The 16,035-nt window shown below is 40.8% G+C and overlaps 1 protein-coding gene across 2 annotated transcripts in view; it reads right to left on the minus strand.

The window, feature by feature from the left end:
- EBF2 (EBF transcription factor 2) overlaps nt 1–16,035 on the minus strand; it is a 191,789-nt gene that overhangs the window by 44,510 nt on the left and 131,244 nt on the right. For both annotated transcript variants that reach the window (XM_055300713.1, XM_055300712.1), the window contains one exon: nt 13,018–13,099. In XM_055300713.1, the coding sequence (XP_055156688.1) occupies nt 13,018–13,099 (82 nt within the window). The remainder of the gene's footprint in view (nt 1–13,017; nt 13,100–16,035) is intronic.

Below are 16,035 nucleotides of genomic sequence, written 5' to 3' on the forward strand. Positions count from 1 at the left end.
TTTTAGGTGAAGTTTACATACATTGAAATGCACAAATCTTAGCTGCACAATGTTGTCAGATGCATGCAGGGAAGACATGCCATGTCAGGGCATGGAACATTTCTATCTCCCCAGAAAGTTATCTTGTGTCCCTTCTTAATCAATCTGACCCACTACCTAACCCTCACCCAAGGAAACCCTTCTGAATGTATTTTTACCTTCAGAGGTGTCTTAGATGGTATCTTTAAAAAATTTTTAATATGTATTTTAATATAATAGGGGTTCAAGAGAACCCCTAAAAGCATGAGTCCCCAAAAGATTTCACCTAACCTAGTCCCAGGGGCATGACAGATGCAGACAAGAATTTTCCATGGAACAAGTGGGCTTCAGTCATTCATCCCAAAAGCATTCACTGAGCTCTTGCTACGTGTTGGGTATTACATCAGGCCCTGGAGATTCAAAGACGACAAAATGTGCTCTTAGTCGGCTATGAGTCTCTTCCACGCTTCGGTTCATGAAAATACTATGGGTTCGGTGTCCCTGCCTTTCTGCGACATCAAAAGGAACTTAAAGGAACCTCAGTTGTCATTCAGAAAATTATGGTCAACAGCCCACAAGTCAGGGATGCAGCCTATCTAGCTCCAGATCTGTTTTCAATTGTGCCCATGTCAACATGTTTAGGAGTCTGGGGAAAGTCCTTCCAGAAAGTTCCTATTGTATGGTGGCCACCGAAAGGTGTAGACATCCATCACTCGCCACGAGTGCATGGAGATGCAAGTTCTTATCAGAGCAAGCACAAGATGGCATCATAGTCAAAGAGAGGGAGAAGCCAAGGCTCCTGGCATGGAGTTAAGATGAACATATACTTCTGCATATACTTTCCCCCCGCTGAAAATAACAGGAGAAGGTGGAGAAAAAAGAGCAATCAGACCACTTTTACAAATCGTGTGTGTGAACGGATTGACATAGCTGCCATCTCTGCGAAAACCCAAAGCAAGTGGAGGCTTCAGGCTTCAGTTGCTGATGAGCTGTGCGAGGCCCAGTGAGGGGAGCCCCAGTCTGTCTGAGGATTCTGTGGGTATAGAGAGTGTTCTCTCGGAGGCCGCTTGACTTCATCCCACAAACTCCTTGTCATACTGTACTTTAGTGCTCCTCATGCATTCCTGCCACAAAATATGGGGCTTTCTCGAGCCAGCTGATTTCATCATTGTCCATTTGGGTGGAGTGAGATTTGGTTCCAAAGTGAACGTTTCCCGAATGACATACCCTGATGGTTCAGATGCACTTCATTATTTTCTATTAACAATGGAAATAAATTTTAATCTCTTGCTGGCTAGCTCTGGCCTCTCATGACAGCAAGGGAATTAACCTGAATTATTTCAGTGTCTGCAAAATTTATTACAAGATTTTAAATTATGTCCAAATGTATGTGCGTGTGTGCGTGTGTGTGTGTGTATATATATATATATATATAGATACAAGGCAAGTTCTCATTTTTAATATTCCAACTATCTTACACTGTGGGGCATCTAGAAGAGCCTGCCGATTAAACTGCTTTGGGAAAATGTAGAGGATTTAATCTTCCACCCCCCCTTGTGAAACCCGACATGTTTGCCAGTTGTTCTTATACGTGTGCGCACACACGCACACAAATATTGACTTTTACATACATTCACTCTCCTTCTGGAGGAAAATGAACTTCGTTATGGAGGTGAAGATACGTTTGGTACATTCAAAGCTTCGAATTTAACTTCCTTCACTGTTTTCTGATGAACGATGACAACACTGATATTATTCTATTCAGACAAGTTAAAGTTTCTGAATGTTTGGGGACTAAAGGAAGTGGAATGTGCATTCCAGCATCGTCTCACTCCCAGGCCTTCCCCTTCCACAAGCCAACTTCTTTCCCCTAGTGAGTATTTCCTGGGTCACGAAGGCTGACCTTTTCCATCTGGAATCAATCAGTCAACCCCTGACAACTTCCTGAAACACCTCACTCCATTTCCTGTTCTCCCCCCTTCTCTCTTTCCCCCTGGTTTGCTTCACTCTTCAAAACTGCAGGCCACAGCAGCTTAATGTTAGAGGGTCAGACACAGTTAGACTCCAAAACACTACACAAGGACACCTTTGACCTTCAAAAATCTTTACATCTTAGCTAAACAAATCAAGGTCAACATTTCTTACCATTACCTTGTTAACTATTTGTATGCATCTTTGCCAACGATCTTCTGATCATATAACCATCAATACCACTTGTTCTCCTAAGCTCATAAACGGATCTGTTTTCCAAGTAGCAAATTTAGTCTTGACAAAGGGTACCGTTTGGAAGTAGCCAAAACTAAAAGTCACGAGCATTATAACAAACATATGGAGAATCTTGCCTACAAAGGAACTTCTATGTCTCATCAGTGTCTCTTATCGCCTTAACCTGATACCTTGTCTTTTCTAAAGCTGTCAGGCTTTCTTGGCACTGCCATTCTGCTGGCACGGCCCAAAAGAATGCCAATTAAGAATACAGATGTCCATAATTTGTGTGGGATGGACCTCCAGTTTTTGCTGCTGACACTGTGACAGCTTTCATTTTTTTCTCATAGTTGGCATATCTGTATTTTAGCTCAAAGCTTCACAAGGAAAGCCTGCAGATCTGAAACCCAAGCTACTGTAGATGATAGCTCTCCTCGACTGAGACATTTCAGTTCAACACAAAAGCAATAACCAATTATATTCATGCAAGCATTATTTATGACCTGGCACTTTAAAGACAAGATTCCAAGAAGGAGAAGTAGGGACCCATTGAAATTGCTTGCATTTTTTAAAGCAGAAATAGTTTTTCACTTTTGGCAATCCTTTATTTTGCTTTGCGAAATCTTGAATTTTTGGTGAGGCCAGATCAATACACACAGACCAACTGGAGAGTGGTAGTGTAGTTTCCGTTCTGAATCATCCAATTAAATGGCAATTTTAGTTACATGAATAAAAAGTCTGTATCTCCCCTTGAAAAATACAAGACAGTTGTAAGAACAAAATCTACAACTCTGTTAGCAATCTGCTAAAAGTGCTCAAGAAAACTGATTGGCCTTTTCAAATTATTTTTTTCTTCTCATTATCTAAAAGTATTCCCATGTCCCTCACTCTAATAATTTATACAAAGCAGGAGATGAGTTGTAAAGAGCTCTTTCCTGCCTATATGAGGCCATGGTGGGAGTTACTCTTTAGGTGGGCACATCCGTTAATCTGTACAACCAGCTTTCCAATAAAGGAACTGCTCCTTTGGTATCAGAACGATATCATGCAGTATGGGAACTCTTACAACCCCTGGGGTATTTTTATGTCTCACTCTGAAATGTCTTTGACTGTTTGGGAACATCATACTTTCAGGTTTCTTTCCTTTTTGTTTTGTTTTTTTTTTTTTAATCTCTCCTTCACAAAGCTATAACTGTATGATTTGGTTGAGTTACTTAAGTCAGAGGAATGACCAGCTTGGAGTCTACCCCTAGCCAGTCTTTCTCAGCTCACACACAGGTGTCCCCATAAAGACCCAACATCTCCCATAGAAGGGTAAAGGAAAAAGAGAAGTCAAAATGAAAAATGTGTGGAATGACCACACGATCTGCTCTTTGAAACAGATGAGAATCCTAGTGTCTGTAGTCACTAGAGAATAATTACACTGGTTAGAAACCTCCCCATATGGATCAGAGTTCTTGCTTTGAAAACACACCAAATTCTATCATTTGTCAGACACATTTCCCCTCCATTTCAATGGGGGTCATGCACCTTCTAGTCGAACGTGGAGCCTTTGGTAGTTTAATCTCAGTAAAGCCCTGATAGGCAGCATTTAGAATACACTCAAGGTGGAAGACTCTCCAATACCTACTCACAAACACGCATCCACCAAGCTAAATAAAACGGTCCAGAAAATTCCTGTTATTTTGCCAAGTATGGAAAAAAATTCTTTATGACATTTTACATCTGGAAATGGAATTAAATTCATGATGTGCTTTTCCCTTATAACTGTTCAGTTGCTATATATGTTATTTCAGCTTTCCCAAAGTGTAACTATTATGTGGGATTTTATTTTCCACCTGTGGTAGGAGGAAAGAGACATAGAGACCATTAAAGGGAAAAGAGAAAAGCAAGACAGACTTCTGGTTGTGGTGGGCAACCAAGTCTGGAGTCCATATCAATGAGAAAAAAATACTCTGTTGGTGTTTTTATACACTGGCTAATTTTCACATTCAACAAGGGGACTCTGATGAAACAATTTTGTCTAAGCCTCCATTAAGTCAACCCAGGCTACCAACAAACAACTGGCTACTGCGAATTGTTTCTCCCCACCACTTTATTCTTGGCACACGTCGTATTTTCAAACCAGATTTAAAGCCTAGATTCTTCTTCGTTACTGGACTCCAGGGTCTCCAAAATTACCTTTAAACACCTACCCCGCAAGTATGGATTTTGTCATCTTTTTTTTTGGTAAGGAATTCCCAGAATTCTTAGCAATCACTGTTGTTTCATATTCCCTAAGGCTAAATTTTCTGTTCAGTTAAGGATCAAGTGCCAAATGAGAGAACATCAAGTTGATTGCTGTTGAGACAGATGTGGGGCATTGTGGGGCTGCTCACACCAAGGGATGGGGGGAATCATGGTATTAATGACATAACTCCTGAGAAGACACTTTTTTAAGTAAGAAGACAGCCCTATATTTCAATCAGTTAGAGGTATTTGTTGATACTGCCAGTGACATCCCAGCAATACCCTACTGCTACATGCAATGGAGACTTACAGAAAAAAACATTGCCACTACTTTGAGGGCTTCCAGGTGGTTGATGAAGCATAACAAACACTGCACATAATCAGAAAAGATGGCCATATAGTAATGTATAATTAAGGTCTAAATTGTGTGGCCATTGTATACTCCAAGAACCCAAAGGTGAGAAAAATTAATCTGAACTGAAGGCAGTGACCAACATTTTCATCAAGGAAATGAGATTTGAGATAGGCCTCAAAGAATTGAAAAAGTTTTGTTATACAACTTGAGCTTACTGAAATCATTATTCTGGCACTTAAAAAAAATCTAATTGGCATAAGTGCAGTAGCATGCTGAAGACTGTTTCCACTGGCATATTTTGCAAATTTGGCTTAGGATGGCCATCTATTAAGAGCCTTTAAAAAAAAAACAGTTGACTGTACAAAAATCAAGTGGCAATTTTTTTAAACCAGTCTTTCATGTCATCAGGGAGCCTGCTTTACAACTAAATTTCCCCCATCTCTAAGGTCATAGACACTTGCTACATCTACCCTCCCTTTTATTCCACTGAACCCATTGCTTTTCCCATCTAAAACATATGCCAAGTGGGATGGTTATAGCCAAGGGCAGTATTTTACTAGCAAACATTTTGAGAGCCACAGGGGAGCCTTAACGTATTTGATGCAGTTCTTGACTTGGCTGGGCCATTCTCTTCCACCAAACTCTGCCCCCTCAGGGACCTCATGAATCACCTGTCGTCCACCAAAAACCAGGAGCACATAGTCCCCATAAGCAGCTACAAAATCTATATATTCTTACTGCTAAACTATGAAAGCTTTGCTTTCCAGGGAGTTCTGCATCTGACTGTTCTGGAATGTGTTCAGAGGTAGATTTCAGAGCCCAAATCTGAGTCTCCTAAATGTTGAAGCATGTAAGCTTTGTTTCCACCTAACTGAAATCTGACATGCCCTTTCCCAAAAGTTATACAGGCAGCTTCTTGCTATTACGTCCCCCTCTTTTCTTCCTTGAATAACTCAAAACACATTCCCTACGTCGATTGGTTAAAGTTTTTATCATCCTGATTCTTATCTGCATTTGAGATACCAAAAGACACGGAGTGGGGTAGCAGAAGGGTATCCTGTGAAACACAGAAAAGCTTGATGTAACCCACAGAAAGCCTTCCCCAAACTTTCTGGACTGCCGGAAATATCCTCAAACCCTCAGAAAGTTGGGAGTTTTTTCTGACTCCGAATAGATAATTATTATTTCTCAGACTATCTGGTTTGTTTTACCACCAGATAATGGACTCACCTGTTGATTAGAGAGGCCATAAGTCAAGTGATTTTCATTATGAGCTTAAAAACTGCTGCTCGGTAGCACAACAATCTTCAAATGGCACATGAGATCACAGAGCAGCTGGAGTAGCTCTTGAATTGAAAGATTTGAACTGAAGAAACCTGCAGGCAGCTGGAGCTGTATTAAATTTTTACCATTTGGAGTTAATTTAAACTCTCGTTTCCCTCTTCAATGGGTGTGAGAGAAACATTCAACATTTTTTATTTAAGGAAAATAGATGGTGGTGCCATTAAAAAGTTTTATATAAGAACTGAGGGTTTAAGAAATCATAAGGGTTTGTTGGATGGATCTTGGCCCTGTTCCAAGACATGAGTAGCCCTGCCCTTTGCTCCGGCATCATTCAAAGAGACTAGAGGCTAACGCCCAGCTGTGTGGACTGGGTGTCTTTGTCATCCACGTTAATTTCCCCATTGTTCCTGTGCAGTGGCTGCATCCGGGCCCTCGGCCTCTCACATTATCCAGCTACCCCAGTGATGCCAGTTGGTGTTCACACAGCCTCACTTTCTTTCTTCATCCTGATAGAGATCTTTACGTCTTCTACTCCCTTCTCCCCACCACCGTGTATTGCTTTTCTCTTCCTCAGAGGTCCAACAGACCTGCTAGGGCACAACCCTTTCCCTCATCCCCTCCAAGTACCCCTCAAAATCCCCTTCTGGCAGGCCCATCCTGGGATTGTGTGAAGATCCTAGAAACAAACAGAAATCAACTCAGTGCTGATATCCTTCCCAATCTGGCTCCCAAGATAACTTTTCTTTCATTACAAATGTATGCGTGTGCCCATCTATATATCTTGACCTTTTATGTCTCAAGGCAGCAGATGGCAAGACCTGTCTGGATATATTTCTCTGTCCTCTCCCTAGAATAAGTGTGATTACTTTGGTGGACCTAATCTAAAAATGGAAAAATTTAGGGGCAAACCTGAGAACACAAGAGTCACTCAGAAAAGTTCAGCAAATGGCAGTAGGGATCTTTATCCTAACTACGTGAAAGCTGTAAGTTTGTAAATGAGGAGTTTATTTAAAATTATTCTAGGATTAGAGATGTGTCAAGGCACTAACTAACTCCAGAATGACAATGGGCAAGTTGGTGCTACTCACACGATGGAAGATACCCCAGCCCTCTACAGTGATCATGCTTATATAAAACAGAGTCCTCTTGAGGCAAGAGGAAATAATTGGCACCCGGGTCTTTAACGTTCCCAATGTCAAATAAGTTAGTGGTCTGCAGACATGAGTGTCCTGTTATAGCTGATACCGTGGAAAACTTTGAAAGCTATTTGGAAGAGCATCCACATTTACTATTATTATAATGGTAGGTCTCACTTAGATTTCACCAAGCCACCCATGACCAACACCACTGAGTTTTGGCAGTCAGCATAAAGACAACTGGCTTCATTCTGGGCCCTGTACTTCTAGGCAGGTTCCTTGTAGACCACAGAGAAGCAGAATTAAAGCTATGTGAATCACTCATTTATCATATTCTCATTATCTCCCCACTGGAAGGTAAGTCCCTCGAGGGCAATGAATTATATCCTCTTTATTTGTTGATGTATCTCTAGCACCTAGGATAGTTCCTGGCACACAGAATTTCCCCAACAATATAGGTTGGGTGAATGAAGAAATGAATGCGGGCATCTATGTTTTCACTGTGACTCAGAGCAGACCCAGTCAACCTATCTCTGAGGATGATTGGGCAACATCTACCCTAATTGTTACCAACTTTGGTGTTTTAGACTATGAATGTGGGAAATGACAACATGTTTGACTTCTCCTTGTCTTGGCTTGCTTTTCTTCCAGATTTCCAACTGCCTTCTCTCTACCCATAGTGTAGAGAAATAAATGGGGTCCATTGTGTCTTAATAGGCCTGTCAACTTAAACGAGACATGAATTTCTTTCTTTTTTTTCACTGAGCTGTTATTCTGGGTGTTTCACCCAATTGTTCTGTCTCAAGAAGGGCAGAAATGATTTTCTGTATCTGTATGGCCCATGGATTTAGAAACTTTGGGGACCACAGAAATCTTTTCTTTTTTCCCTTTATTCCTTCACTTTTCCCCCTTCTCTTTTTTTTTTTTAAAAAAAAGGTATTTAATAACAATTTATTGAGCTCTGCACAATGGCCAGGGTTATGCTAGGCATCAGGGAGAAACACAAACATTAAAAAAACCTATCGTTACCCTCAAGCAGCACAGTCTCTTATATGAACAATAATGGCAAGACAATATGATTGGTGGTATAACAAAAGCATGTAGAGAATGGTATTATGGCACAGAAGAAGGAGCCAACAAGTCTGTCAGGAAGAGTCAGAAAATGCCTCACAAAGAAGGTGACATTCAGGCATTGAAACATGAGTAAGTCACAAAGTCACAAATTGGGGAGGGGCGAAGGGTTCTCAGGCAAAGAAGCAAATGTGTGGAAAGTTCAAGTAATATTCCATGTACTAGAAATCAGTGAAGTGTGCCTAGTGAGTGGTGGGTATATGGAAATCCTAGAAAATGTGCATGGCAGGAGTACTGCTGGGACAAAGATACTAACCAGCCACACCTTTCAAAATCTGAGCTTTCATCTACAGATAGTAGGTAGTTATATTTCAAGCAGAGGAGCAACATGTTTTAAAAGATAACTTTGACTGAACAAGGAAGGAGAAGAATCAGAGACCTTATTGCAGTTAGATTTAGCAGATACTTAAGAGGAGGAAGTGACACTTCACCAATAAATGAGAGCACGGATCCAGAGAGTAAGTATTGAGTTCTGCTGTGAACAGGTGCTCATTAATAACCCAAGGAAAGATACCCAGGAAGAAGGTAGAGAGGAATTTCTGCAGTTCCAGAGAAGGGTGAGGCCTGAGGCTATGGATCCAGGCATCACCTGGGAAGAGATGGTATTTATAAGAAAGTGGGAAGATTATCAGGGAACTCCCAAGTGGACTGATGCCCTTTGTAAGGGTTATATTACATAGGGGATGCCCATTTGGTAGATGACTTTCATTTCTTTATGTCGAGGGACCATGGAATCCTAAGAGGTGTTTCAAGAGGTTTGGGAACACCTGACATTCTAAGCAAAACTTGGTTTAACAGTAGCTTTTTGTGGCAACAGAATCTATAGCTTTCATCAAATTCTCCAAAGGATCTGAGCCAAAAAAGGATTAAAACCTATTGTGTTTTGATAAATAGACATATGTATTTATATATGTCCGAGATACTTAGGACTTGAGCTGAATTAAGAGGTTTGTTTCAGCCTAGAAGAAAAATTAATATAATGATCATGTTCTCATTTGGTCATTTTGAGAAAAAGAATCCAAGTTCCATGACTGTTTTGGGGACAGGGCAAAGAAGAGAGGTAGGAGAGAAGAGGGAATTTAGTTGGATTCATGACTTGGTAAGAAAAATTTCATATTTCTATTCTATTCAGAGCATATCTACACCAAAAAAATGCTTCAGATTAAATGTTTGATTTATCATATATAACAAAATGGAGGAATGAAGCAACTATCTGTATAGTATTACCTTTGTCATAAAAGTATTACCTTTGTCATTTTGAATAAGATATGTATTTCAGAAATTCCTAAGTTACCATTCCTTCAGATCACTCCTCCCATCACTACAATATCTAGTTTGGTTTCATATTTTGAACTTGCTCCAAGTCTCTCACTTGACCATCAATGCACATAGGCAAGACTTTCTCCATAGTAGGCTTCTCCAGGTAAAGAGTATTCATTGAAGTTTATACTATTAATGGAATCTAAGCACAGTATAAAAATCATCAATTATTTTTACATCAAAGGATGCTATCATGAGAGTCAAGACATTAATAGAATAGGAAAAAACTGTTTGCAAATCACTTATCTGATAAGGGCCTGTATCCCAAATATATAAAAAAAAAACTCTTACAATTAAACAATAAAAAGACAAATAACCCAATCTAAAAATGAATAAAGGATTATAATAGACAGTTCTCCAAAGAAGACATATAAATAAGTGGTCAATAAGAACGTGAAAAAAATGTTCTCCACCATTAGTCATTAGAGAAAGACAAATCAAAACCACAGTGAGATACCACTCACAGGATGGCTAGAATTTAAAACAAAAACAAATTTAAAAAGCCCAGAAAACAACAAGTGTTGGCAAAGATGAAGAATTGGAACCTTTGTACATTACTGATGGGAATATAAAATGATGCAGCCACTGTAGAAAACAGTTTGGCAGTTCCTCAAAAAGCTAAAGATAGAGTTAACATATGACTCAGAAATTCTACTCTTAGATATATACTCAAGAGAATTGAAAACATATGTTCACACACCAAAAAACTTGTACACAAATGTTCATAGAAGCATTATTTATAAAAGCTTAAAAGTAGAAACAACCCAAGTGTCCCTCAACTGACATATAGATAAATAAAATGTGGTACATTTTTACAGTGGAATATTACTCCACCCTAAAAAGGAATGAAGTAGTGACACAGACTTCAATGTGGCTCAACCTTGAAAACATGATGCTAAGTGACAGAAACCAGATACAAAAGGCCACATTGTTGTATGAGTCCAATCAGATGAAATGTCCCAAATACAAAAATCCAGAGACAGAAAGTGGATTTGTGGTTGTCAGTTGGTGGGGAGAAAAGGGAATTGGGAGGTATGGGGTTTCGTTTGGGGATGGTGAGCATGTTCTGGAATTGTAGAGTGGTGATGGTTGCACAACATTGTGAATATACTAAAGGTCACTGAACCGCACAATTTAAAATGGTTAAGATATGTTATATGCATTTTACCTCAATAAAAAATATCAAAAAAAATTTGCCAATTAACTTCAGCTCTAACCCCAAAATAAGACAATTAGAATCTACAAATTTTTTTAAAAAGTCTCTTTCTTTGCAGAAGTCAAATATTTACACGTTGGGTGAGAATCTCCCATCATTTTAAGATTTATTCCACTCTGTTAGCAACATTTATTCTAATCCTGTTAAAAGCTCAGGCACATTGAAACCCTCACTTAGTAAATAACAGAAGCAGCATAGGAAACATGATCATGCCCTTGCTTAGTGAGTACGTTTCCAAAATAAAATGACAAGACATTCTTTTAAAAGCCTCTTCAAATGTATATGAGTATTCTCAAGTTTAAAACTCTTTGGAAGTAATGGTGGAGAATAAGGGATAGGAGTCCACACACTACCAACCTCTCTTCCTATCTCTGTTTCTTCGGGATGTGAAAGCCGAGCTTGGGTCATCAAGGTACTTTGGAATTCTTTTGAATCTTGAACCTTTTTTTGCATTCATGTTATTTCCATTTGCATTTGGAACACAGAACACCAGAAACTTCCACCTTGTACAGTCCCCAAGAAAGCTCATTCTATTTCTGTTTGTCTTCATACTATACAGCAGGGGGAAATCTGTGTGCCACAGAAGAGGGGTTTGACTTTTTTAAGGGAGGCTGGTGATCATGTTAGATAACTAACAAAAAATGTCCCTGTGCCAGCAAGACCATTTGATGACCCGACATGGTGGGGGGGAAAAAAAAAGAAATGACAAGACTTTTTTTTTTTTTTTTTTTTGCAAAGTGTGCACCCACCTCCTGTGTTAACTCCTGAAGGACTCTGTCCCTAAGTCCCGAGGCTCTCCGAGTGGCAGGCGGGAGCAGCCACGATACCGTGCAGGCCAGTGCAAAATGAATGTGGGCGACCCCTTGCCCACAAATTATTAAGAATTTCAAAAAGTCGACAGCAAGGCCATCCACTCAGCAGCTGTCCACGGTGCAAACTCGTGGTCTGGAGGAAGGGGTTTGATCAGATGGACCCTACCTGCGATGAGAGGTGAGGTACGGAACCCCCAGAACCTCACCATCCTCACCTAAAACAGGAGTCTAATAATCCCCATCCATCCCGGTTGCTGCCAGACTTTTTTTTTTTTTTTTTTGTAAGTCTCAAGCTTGAATGCTATTGTTGAACATGTTTCCCATTTTTCTACAGGGAAGCGGGTGCTATGTATTTCGACGGGGTCTGGGAATGGCAGGAAAGCCTTTTGGCGGATTAACTATGGGTCCCTCAAAGATTAAGGAAGGGGCCAAGGGGGCCGGCACTTCCTCTCATCTCCAACCTGACACACTTTGCCTCTCTCTGTGTTTTTATTAGCTCGTATCCTCAGTACATCAGTGGCAAGGGTGATGAAACCGGTGGCAGATTTAACTGCCAGGCAGCTGGGTCACTGTCCCGTGGGTCTTGTTGTCATGCTGCGATCTTAAAGTGACCACGGCTGCTTGGGCTGCTGCTTTCCCAAAGACTCCAGGAGAGACCACTGAATAGTTAATCGGTGGCGAAGGAAGGGAAGAGGCTGTTGCTTGCAGAAAGCACAGAGAAGCTGCTTTGAAAAATCCCAAGGTGGCTGGATATCAAGAACACGGTTCCTGCTGTGGGCAGCTGTGTGTGCGAAGGGCAGCCCGAGGGCTTAAAATCAAATCTCCAGCATGGGTTGGTGCCCTCCCCTGGGGCCACAGCAACAGAGGCGAGAAGCCTAAACACTACAAAATGCAGAAACTCTCAATGCTATGGGATGAGGGTTATCATTTAGAGTTATCTTTATTGTTAGCAGCATCGGTGAATAATGTGTTCTCAGGGAAAGAAAGAGGGAAGGAAGGAAGGAAGGAAGGAAGGAAGGAAGGAAGGAAGGAAGGAAGGAAGGAAGGAAGGAAGGAAGGAAGGGAGAGAAAGAAAGAAAGAAAGAAAGAAAGAAAGAAAGAAAGAAAGAAAGAAAGAAAGAGGAAAGGAAAGAAAGGAAAGGAAAGGAAAGGAAAAGGAAAAGGAAAGGAAAAGAAAAGAAAGAAAAGAAAAGAAAAGAAAAGGAAAAAAGAAAAGAAAAGAAAAGAAAAAAGAAAAGAAGAAAAAGAAAGTGCTAGAGAGAGAGAAACCACGATGACTTATTTCACAGGGAAGAACTGCAGGCCCCTTACCTGAAACCGTCTCATGTCCCTCGGGTTCCCTGCTGTTTTCAAACAATTCTGATTGCACTTGAGGAAGAATTTTAGAAAGAATCTGCAAAGAGAAAGCAATGTGTTACATTTTGGAGTAAACATTTTTTAGGAGAAAATAGATCTGCATTCTATTAGATTTGATTTGAAAGTGATTGTGTTTCAAGTCTGGGGAATTTCAGCCGGCCCTGCCTGGGAAAGAACACCCCTGACCCTGTGCAATTTGCAAATTTGGATGTTTGCAATCACACGCCTGCTCCACCACCATTGAGGATTGTGAAGCGGTTCACAAGCGGGGCTCTGGTTTGTAGAGCGGCCCCCCGAGTTGCAAGGGCACTCTGTCTCCCAAAACTAAGGCTTCCCAAGCAGCAGTGACTCCTGCCGTGCAAAAATGTCTCGCTCCTGGGTAAAAAAATGGCATGACTTCACCCAGAATCGCAGGGTTTCTCACGCACGTGGCTTTCCGCTGGCCACACACACCTTCATGCTCACACACCTCACACGTATACCCTCGCACACAAAAGGGCCCCTGATATTTTTAGCCAATGTACATAAAATCAGAAAACAGTACGTTGCCATCCAGAGGCAGATCAGTCTGTGCAGGTTTACGTTGGGGTTTTTATGACTCATAACAAGTGTGAATGTACTCTCAGACCTTCCGTAGATTATCCAGAGAAGTACAGAAGCACCAAATAATGATCTGAGCTTATCATTCATCATAAGGCATATTTTTAAGCCAAGAGTCTCTGTGCAAAACTATCTGTGCAATTTTAAAATTGGGCATCTTTAATCAGAAAACTACATCAACTCAGAGAAATGGCAGAGGTGGCCTTTTCAGCCATTTACCTATTTAATGTTTGGGATTTTGTTTCAAAACACAGTAAGTTTTTCATTTATCTCACTTGCAGAGTCCTTTTCCTTAAAAAAAAAAAAATCCAGCTTTTGCAGTGTTAAAGTCCCAGGTGAGCTAGGCCTATTTCCCTTTCTGTTACTATGACAACGAAATTTTACCGCAGTCCCAAAGTCCCTCCAGAACTCTCACATCCATGCCTTGAATTAGAACTTTAAAGGAAAAGATATACATTTTTTCCCCAGGATTTACCAACAAAAATAAGTAGAAATCAACAATGCTTCCAAAAATTCTATTTTAAAGCAACGGCTGGTGAGATGCTCTCATGGTGACCTTCTGTTTACTTTTATTTTTTTTAAGAATCACACAAAAGAATTAGCGCTCCAGCTAATTGTATTTAGCACTTAAAGGGGGAAAAAAAACCTGATGGAAAGATAAACAGTAAATGATAAAGGAGGGGAGAATAGGAACTGCGTTCTTCAAGATGGTTTCTGTATTTGAGGCTCTTTTACTCTAGATTTGCTGAAAATATTTGGCCAAGTGCTCCCGACCCCTATTTATGAATAAGATGGGGTGTGAATTTGGAAATAACAGCTGAATTTGTTTTCTTTATGTTGTAACATCTGCTTTTAACTTCCCTCTTTTAATCTTTGCTGGGGTGGGAGGTTAGGCACAACCTGTGCCATGAAAGTATCAGGGTCTTTATCCGGAGGACAGGGCAGTGCAAATACTCCACCACACAGCTTTTTTTTTTTTTTCCTTTTGCTCCACACTGCTTTCTGCAGTGTTCAAATTCACAACCTGCCTTTGCTTCCCAAAGTGCAGGGAAATGTCTGCCCGTAGGAATCAGAGGTTGATCAGAATGCAAACATTTTATTTTTGTAAGGGGAAACGTTCTTGCACTTGTACCTTCCCAGAAGACACAGCTACAGCCACTCACAATGCACGGAGATGCTCTCATGATATGCTTAAAACTTGCTTTTTTTCTCACTCGAGTCTCCTTCCAAACAGCAGCCCCCACTCCCACACTGCATTTGTCCTCCAACGCCCCCGAGAGTGATTTATACCTTTTTCCCCTCCTATCACCAAATCAAGTGCTCTTTGCTACTCAGTCCTTGATTTGGGGAAAGTTTTGCTTTGACCGGTCTCCTTATAGTGCACACCCTCTGTGTGCTATACTTTCCCTTACCTACCTGACCCTTCCTCTAAAACGTATCTGGTGAAAACATTAATGCTCGTGAAGGCATTATTATATGCTTGGTGTGGTAGGTGCAAAAGTGCAGAAGAAATAAATGTTTACGTGGAATCAAATTGATTTAGGGAAACAAGGGGCCTGCTGAAAGGGTCGATTCAGTTTCAATTAGGACCCTTATCAGTTCCTCGGGTGGGAAGTTTTGACTCCTTTGTCGGCCTGGGGACTGAGTTTGTAATTTGTAACCGGCCCCCTGAACACTGAAGATAATATTTTTCCATTCACAAAGGGGAAGAGAGAGGTGGAGGTGAGAGGGATACATGAGGAGAGAGAGAGAAAAAAATTCTCTTAGATTGTATAGGACTTCCTAAAAGAAGGTATGGCTGCTTCTAAATGGCTAGCTCCAGAAATCATATTTTATATGTGAGCCTAAACATTAATTGAAAGGAATTCGGGGGTTTACTGATATCTCCAATTTTTTCTCTTCCTTTTACTGCTGTCTTCCACCTCCCTACCACCCCCTCCACCCACCATGCTCAGGGGCTTGATACAGAACCCTTGACTAACTATACCATCCATTAACCACAGGGTGACTTGCAGGGAACAAATCCCTTGGGTCTGGATCCCTCCGAAGCCAGAGCTGTCTGGAAAATGTCAATGCTCTGCACTCAGAAACGGGAAACCCAAATGAATTACAAGATTCAGACTAAACGTGCAGATTCTCATCAGGATGGAAGTTATTTCCACTTTCCCCGAACAATGTTGACTACATAAATACTAGAACGGCTTAGCGCAGTACACTTTGCAAGGTTTCTCATCTCATTCCTTAGGAGGGAACACCAACAACTAACAAGGATTATCCTTGTTCTCAAGATACAGGGGAAGAGAGAGGTGGGATCCAAATGTGAACTCAACCCAGCACATTGCAACCTGGCTCCTAGGTCAGCTGAGGTGACGT

This window comes from Nyctereutes procyonoides, unplaced genomic scaffold (assembly GCF_905146905.1).
Source record: "Nyctereutes procyonoides isolate TBG_1078 unplaced genomic scaffold, NYPRO_anot_genome, whole genome shotgun sequence".
Taxonomy (NCBI): Eukaryota; Metazoa; Chordata; class Mammalia; order Carnivora; family Canidae; genus Nyctereutes; species Nyctereutes procyonoides.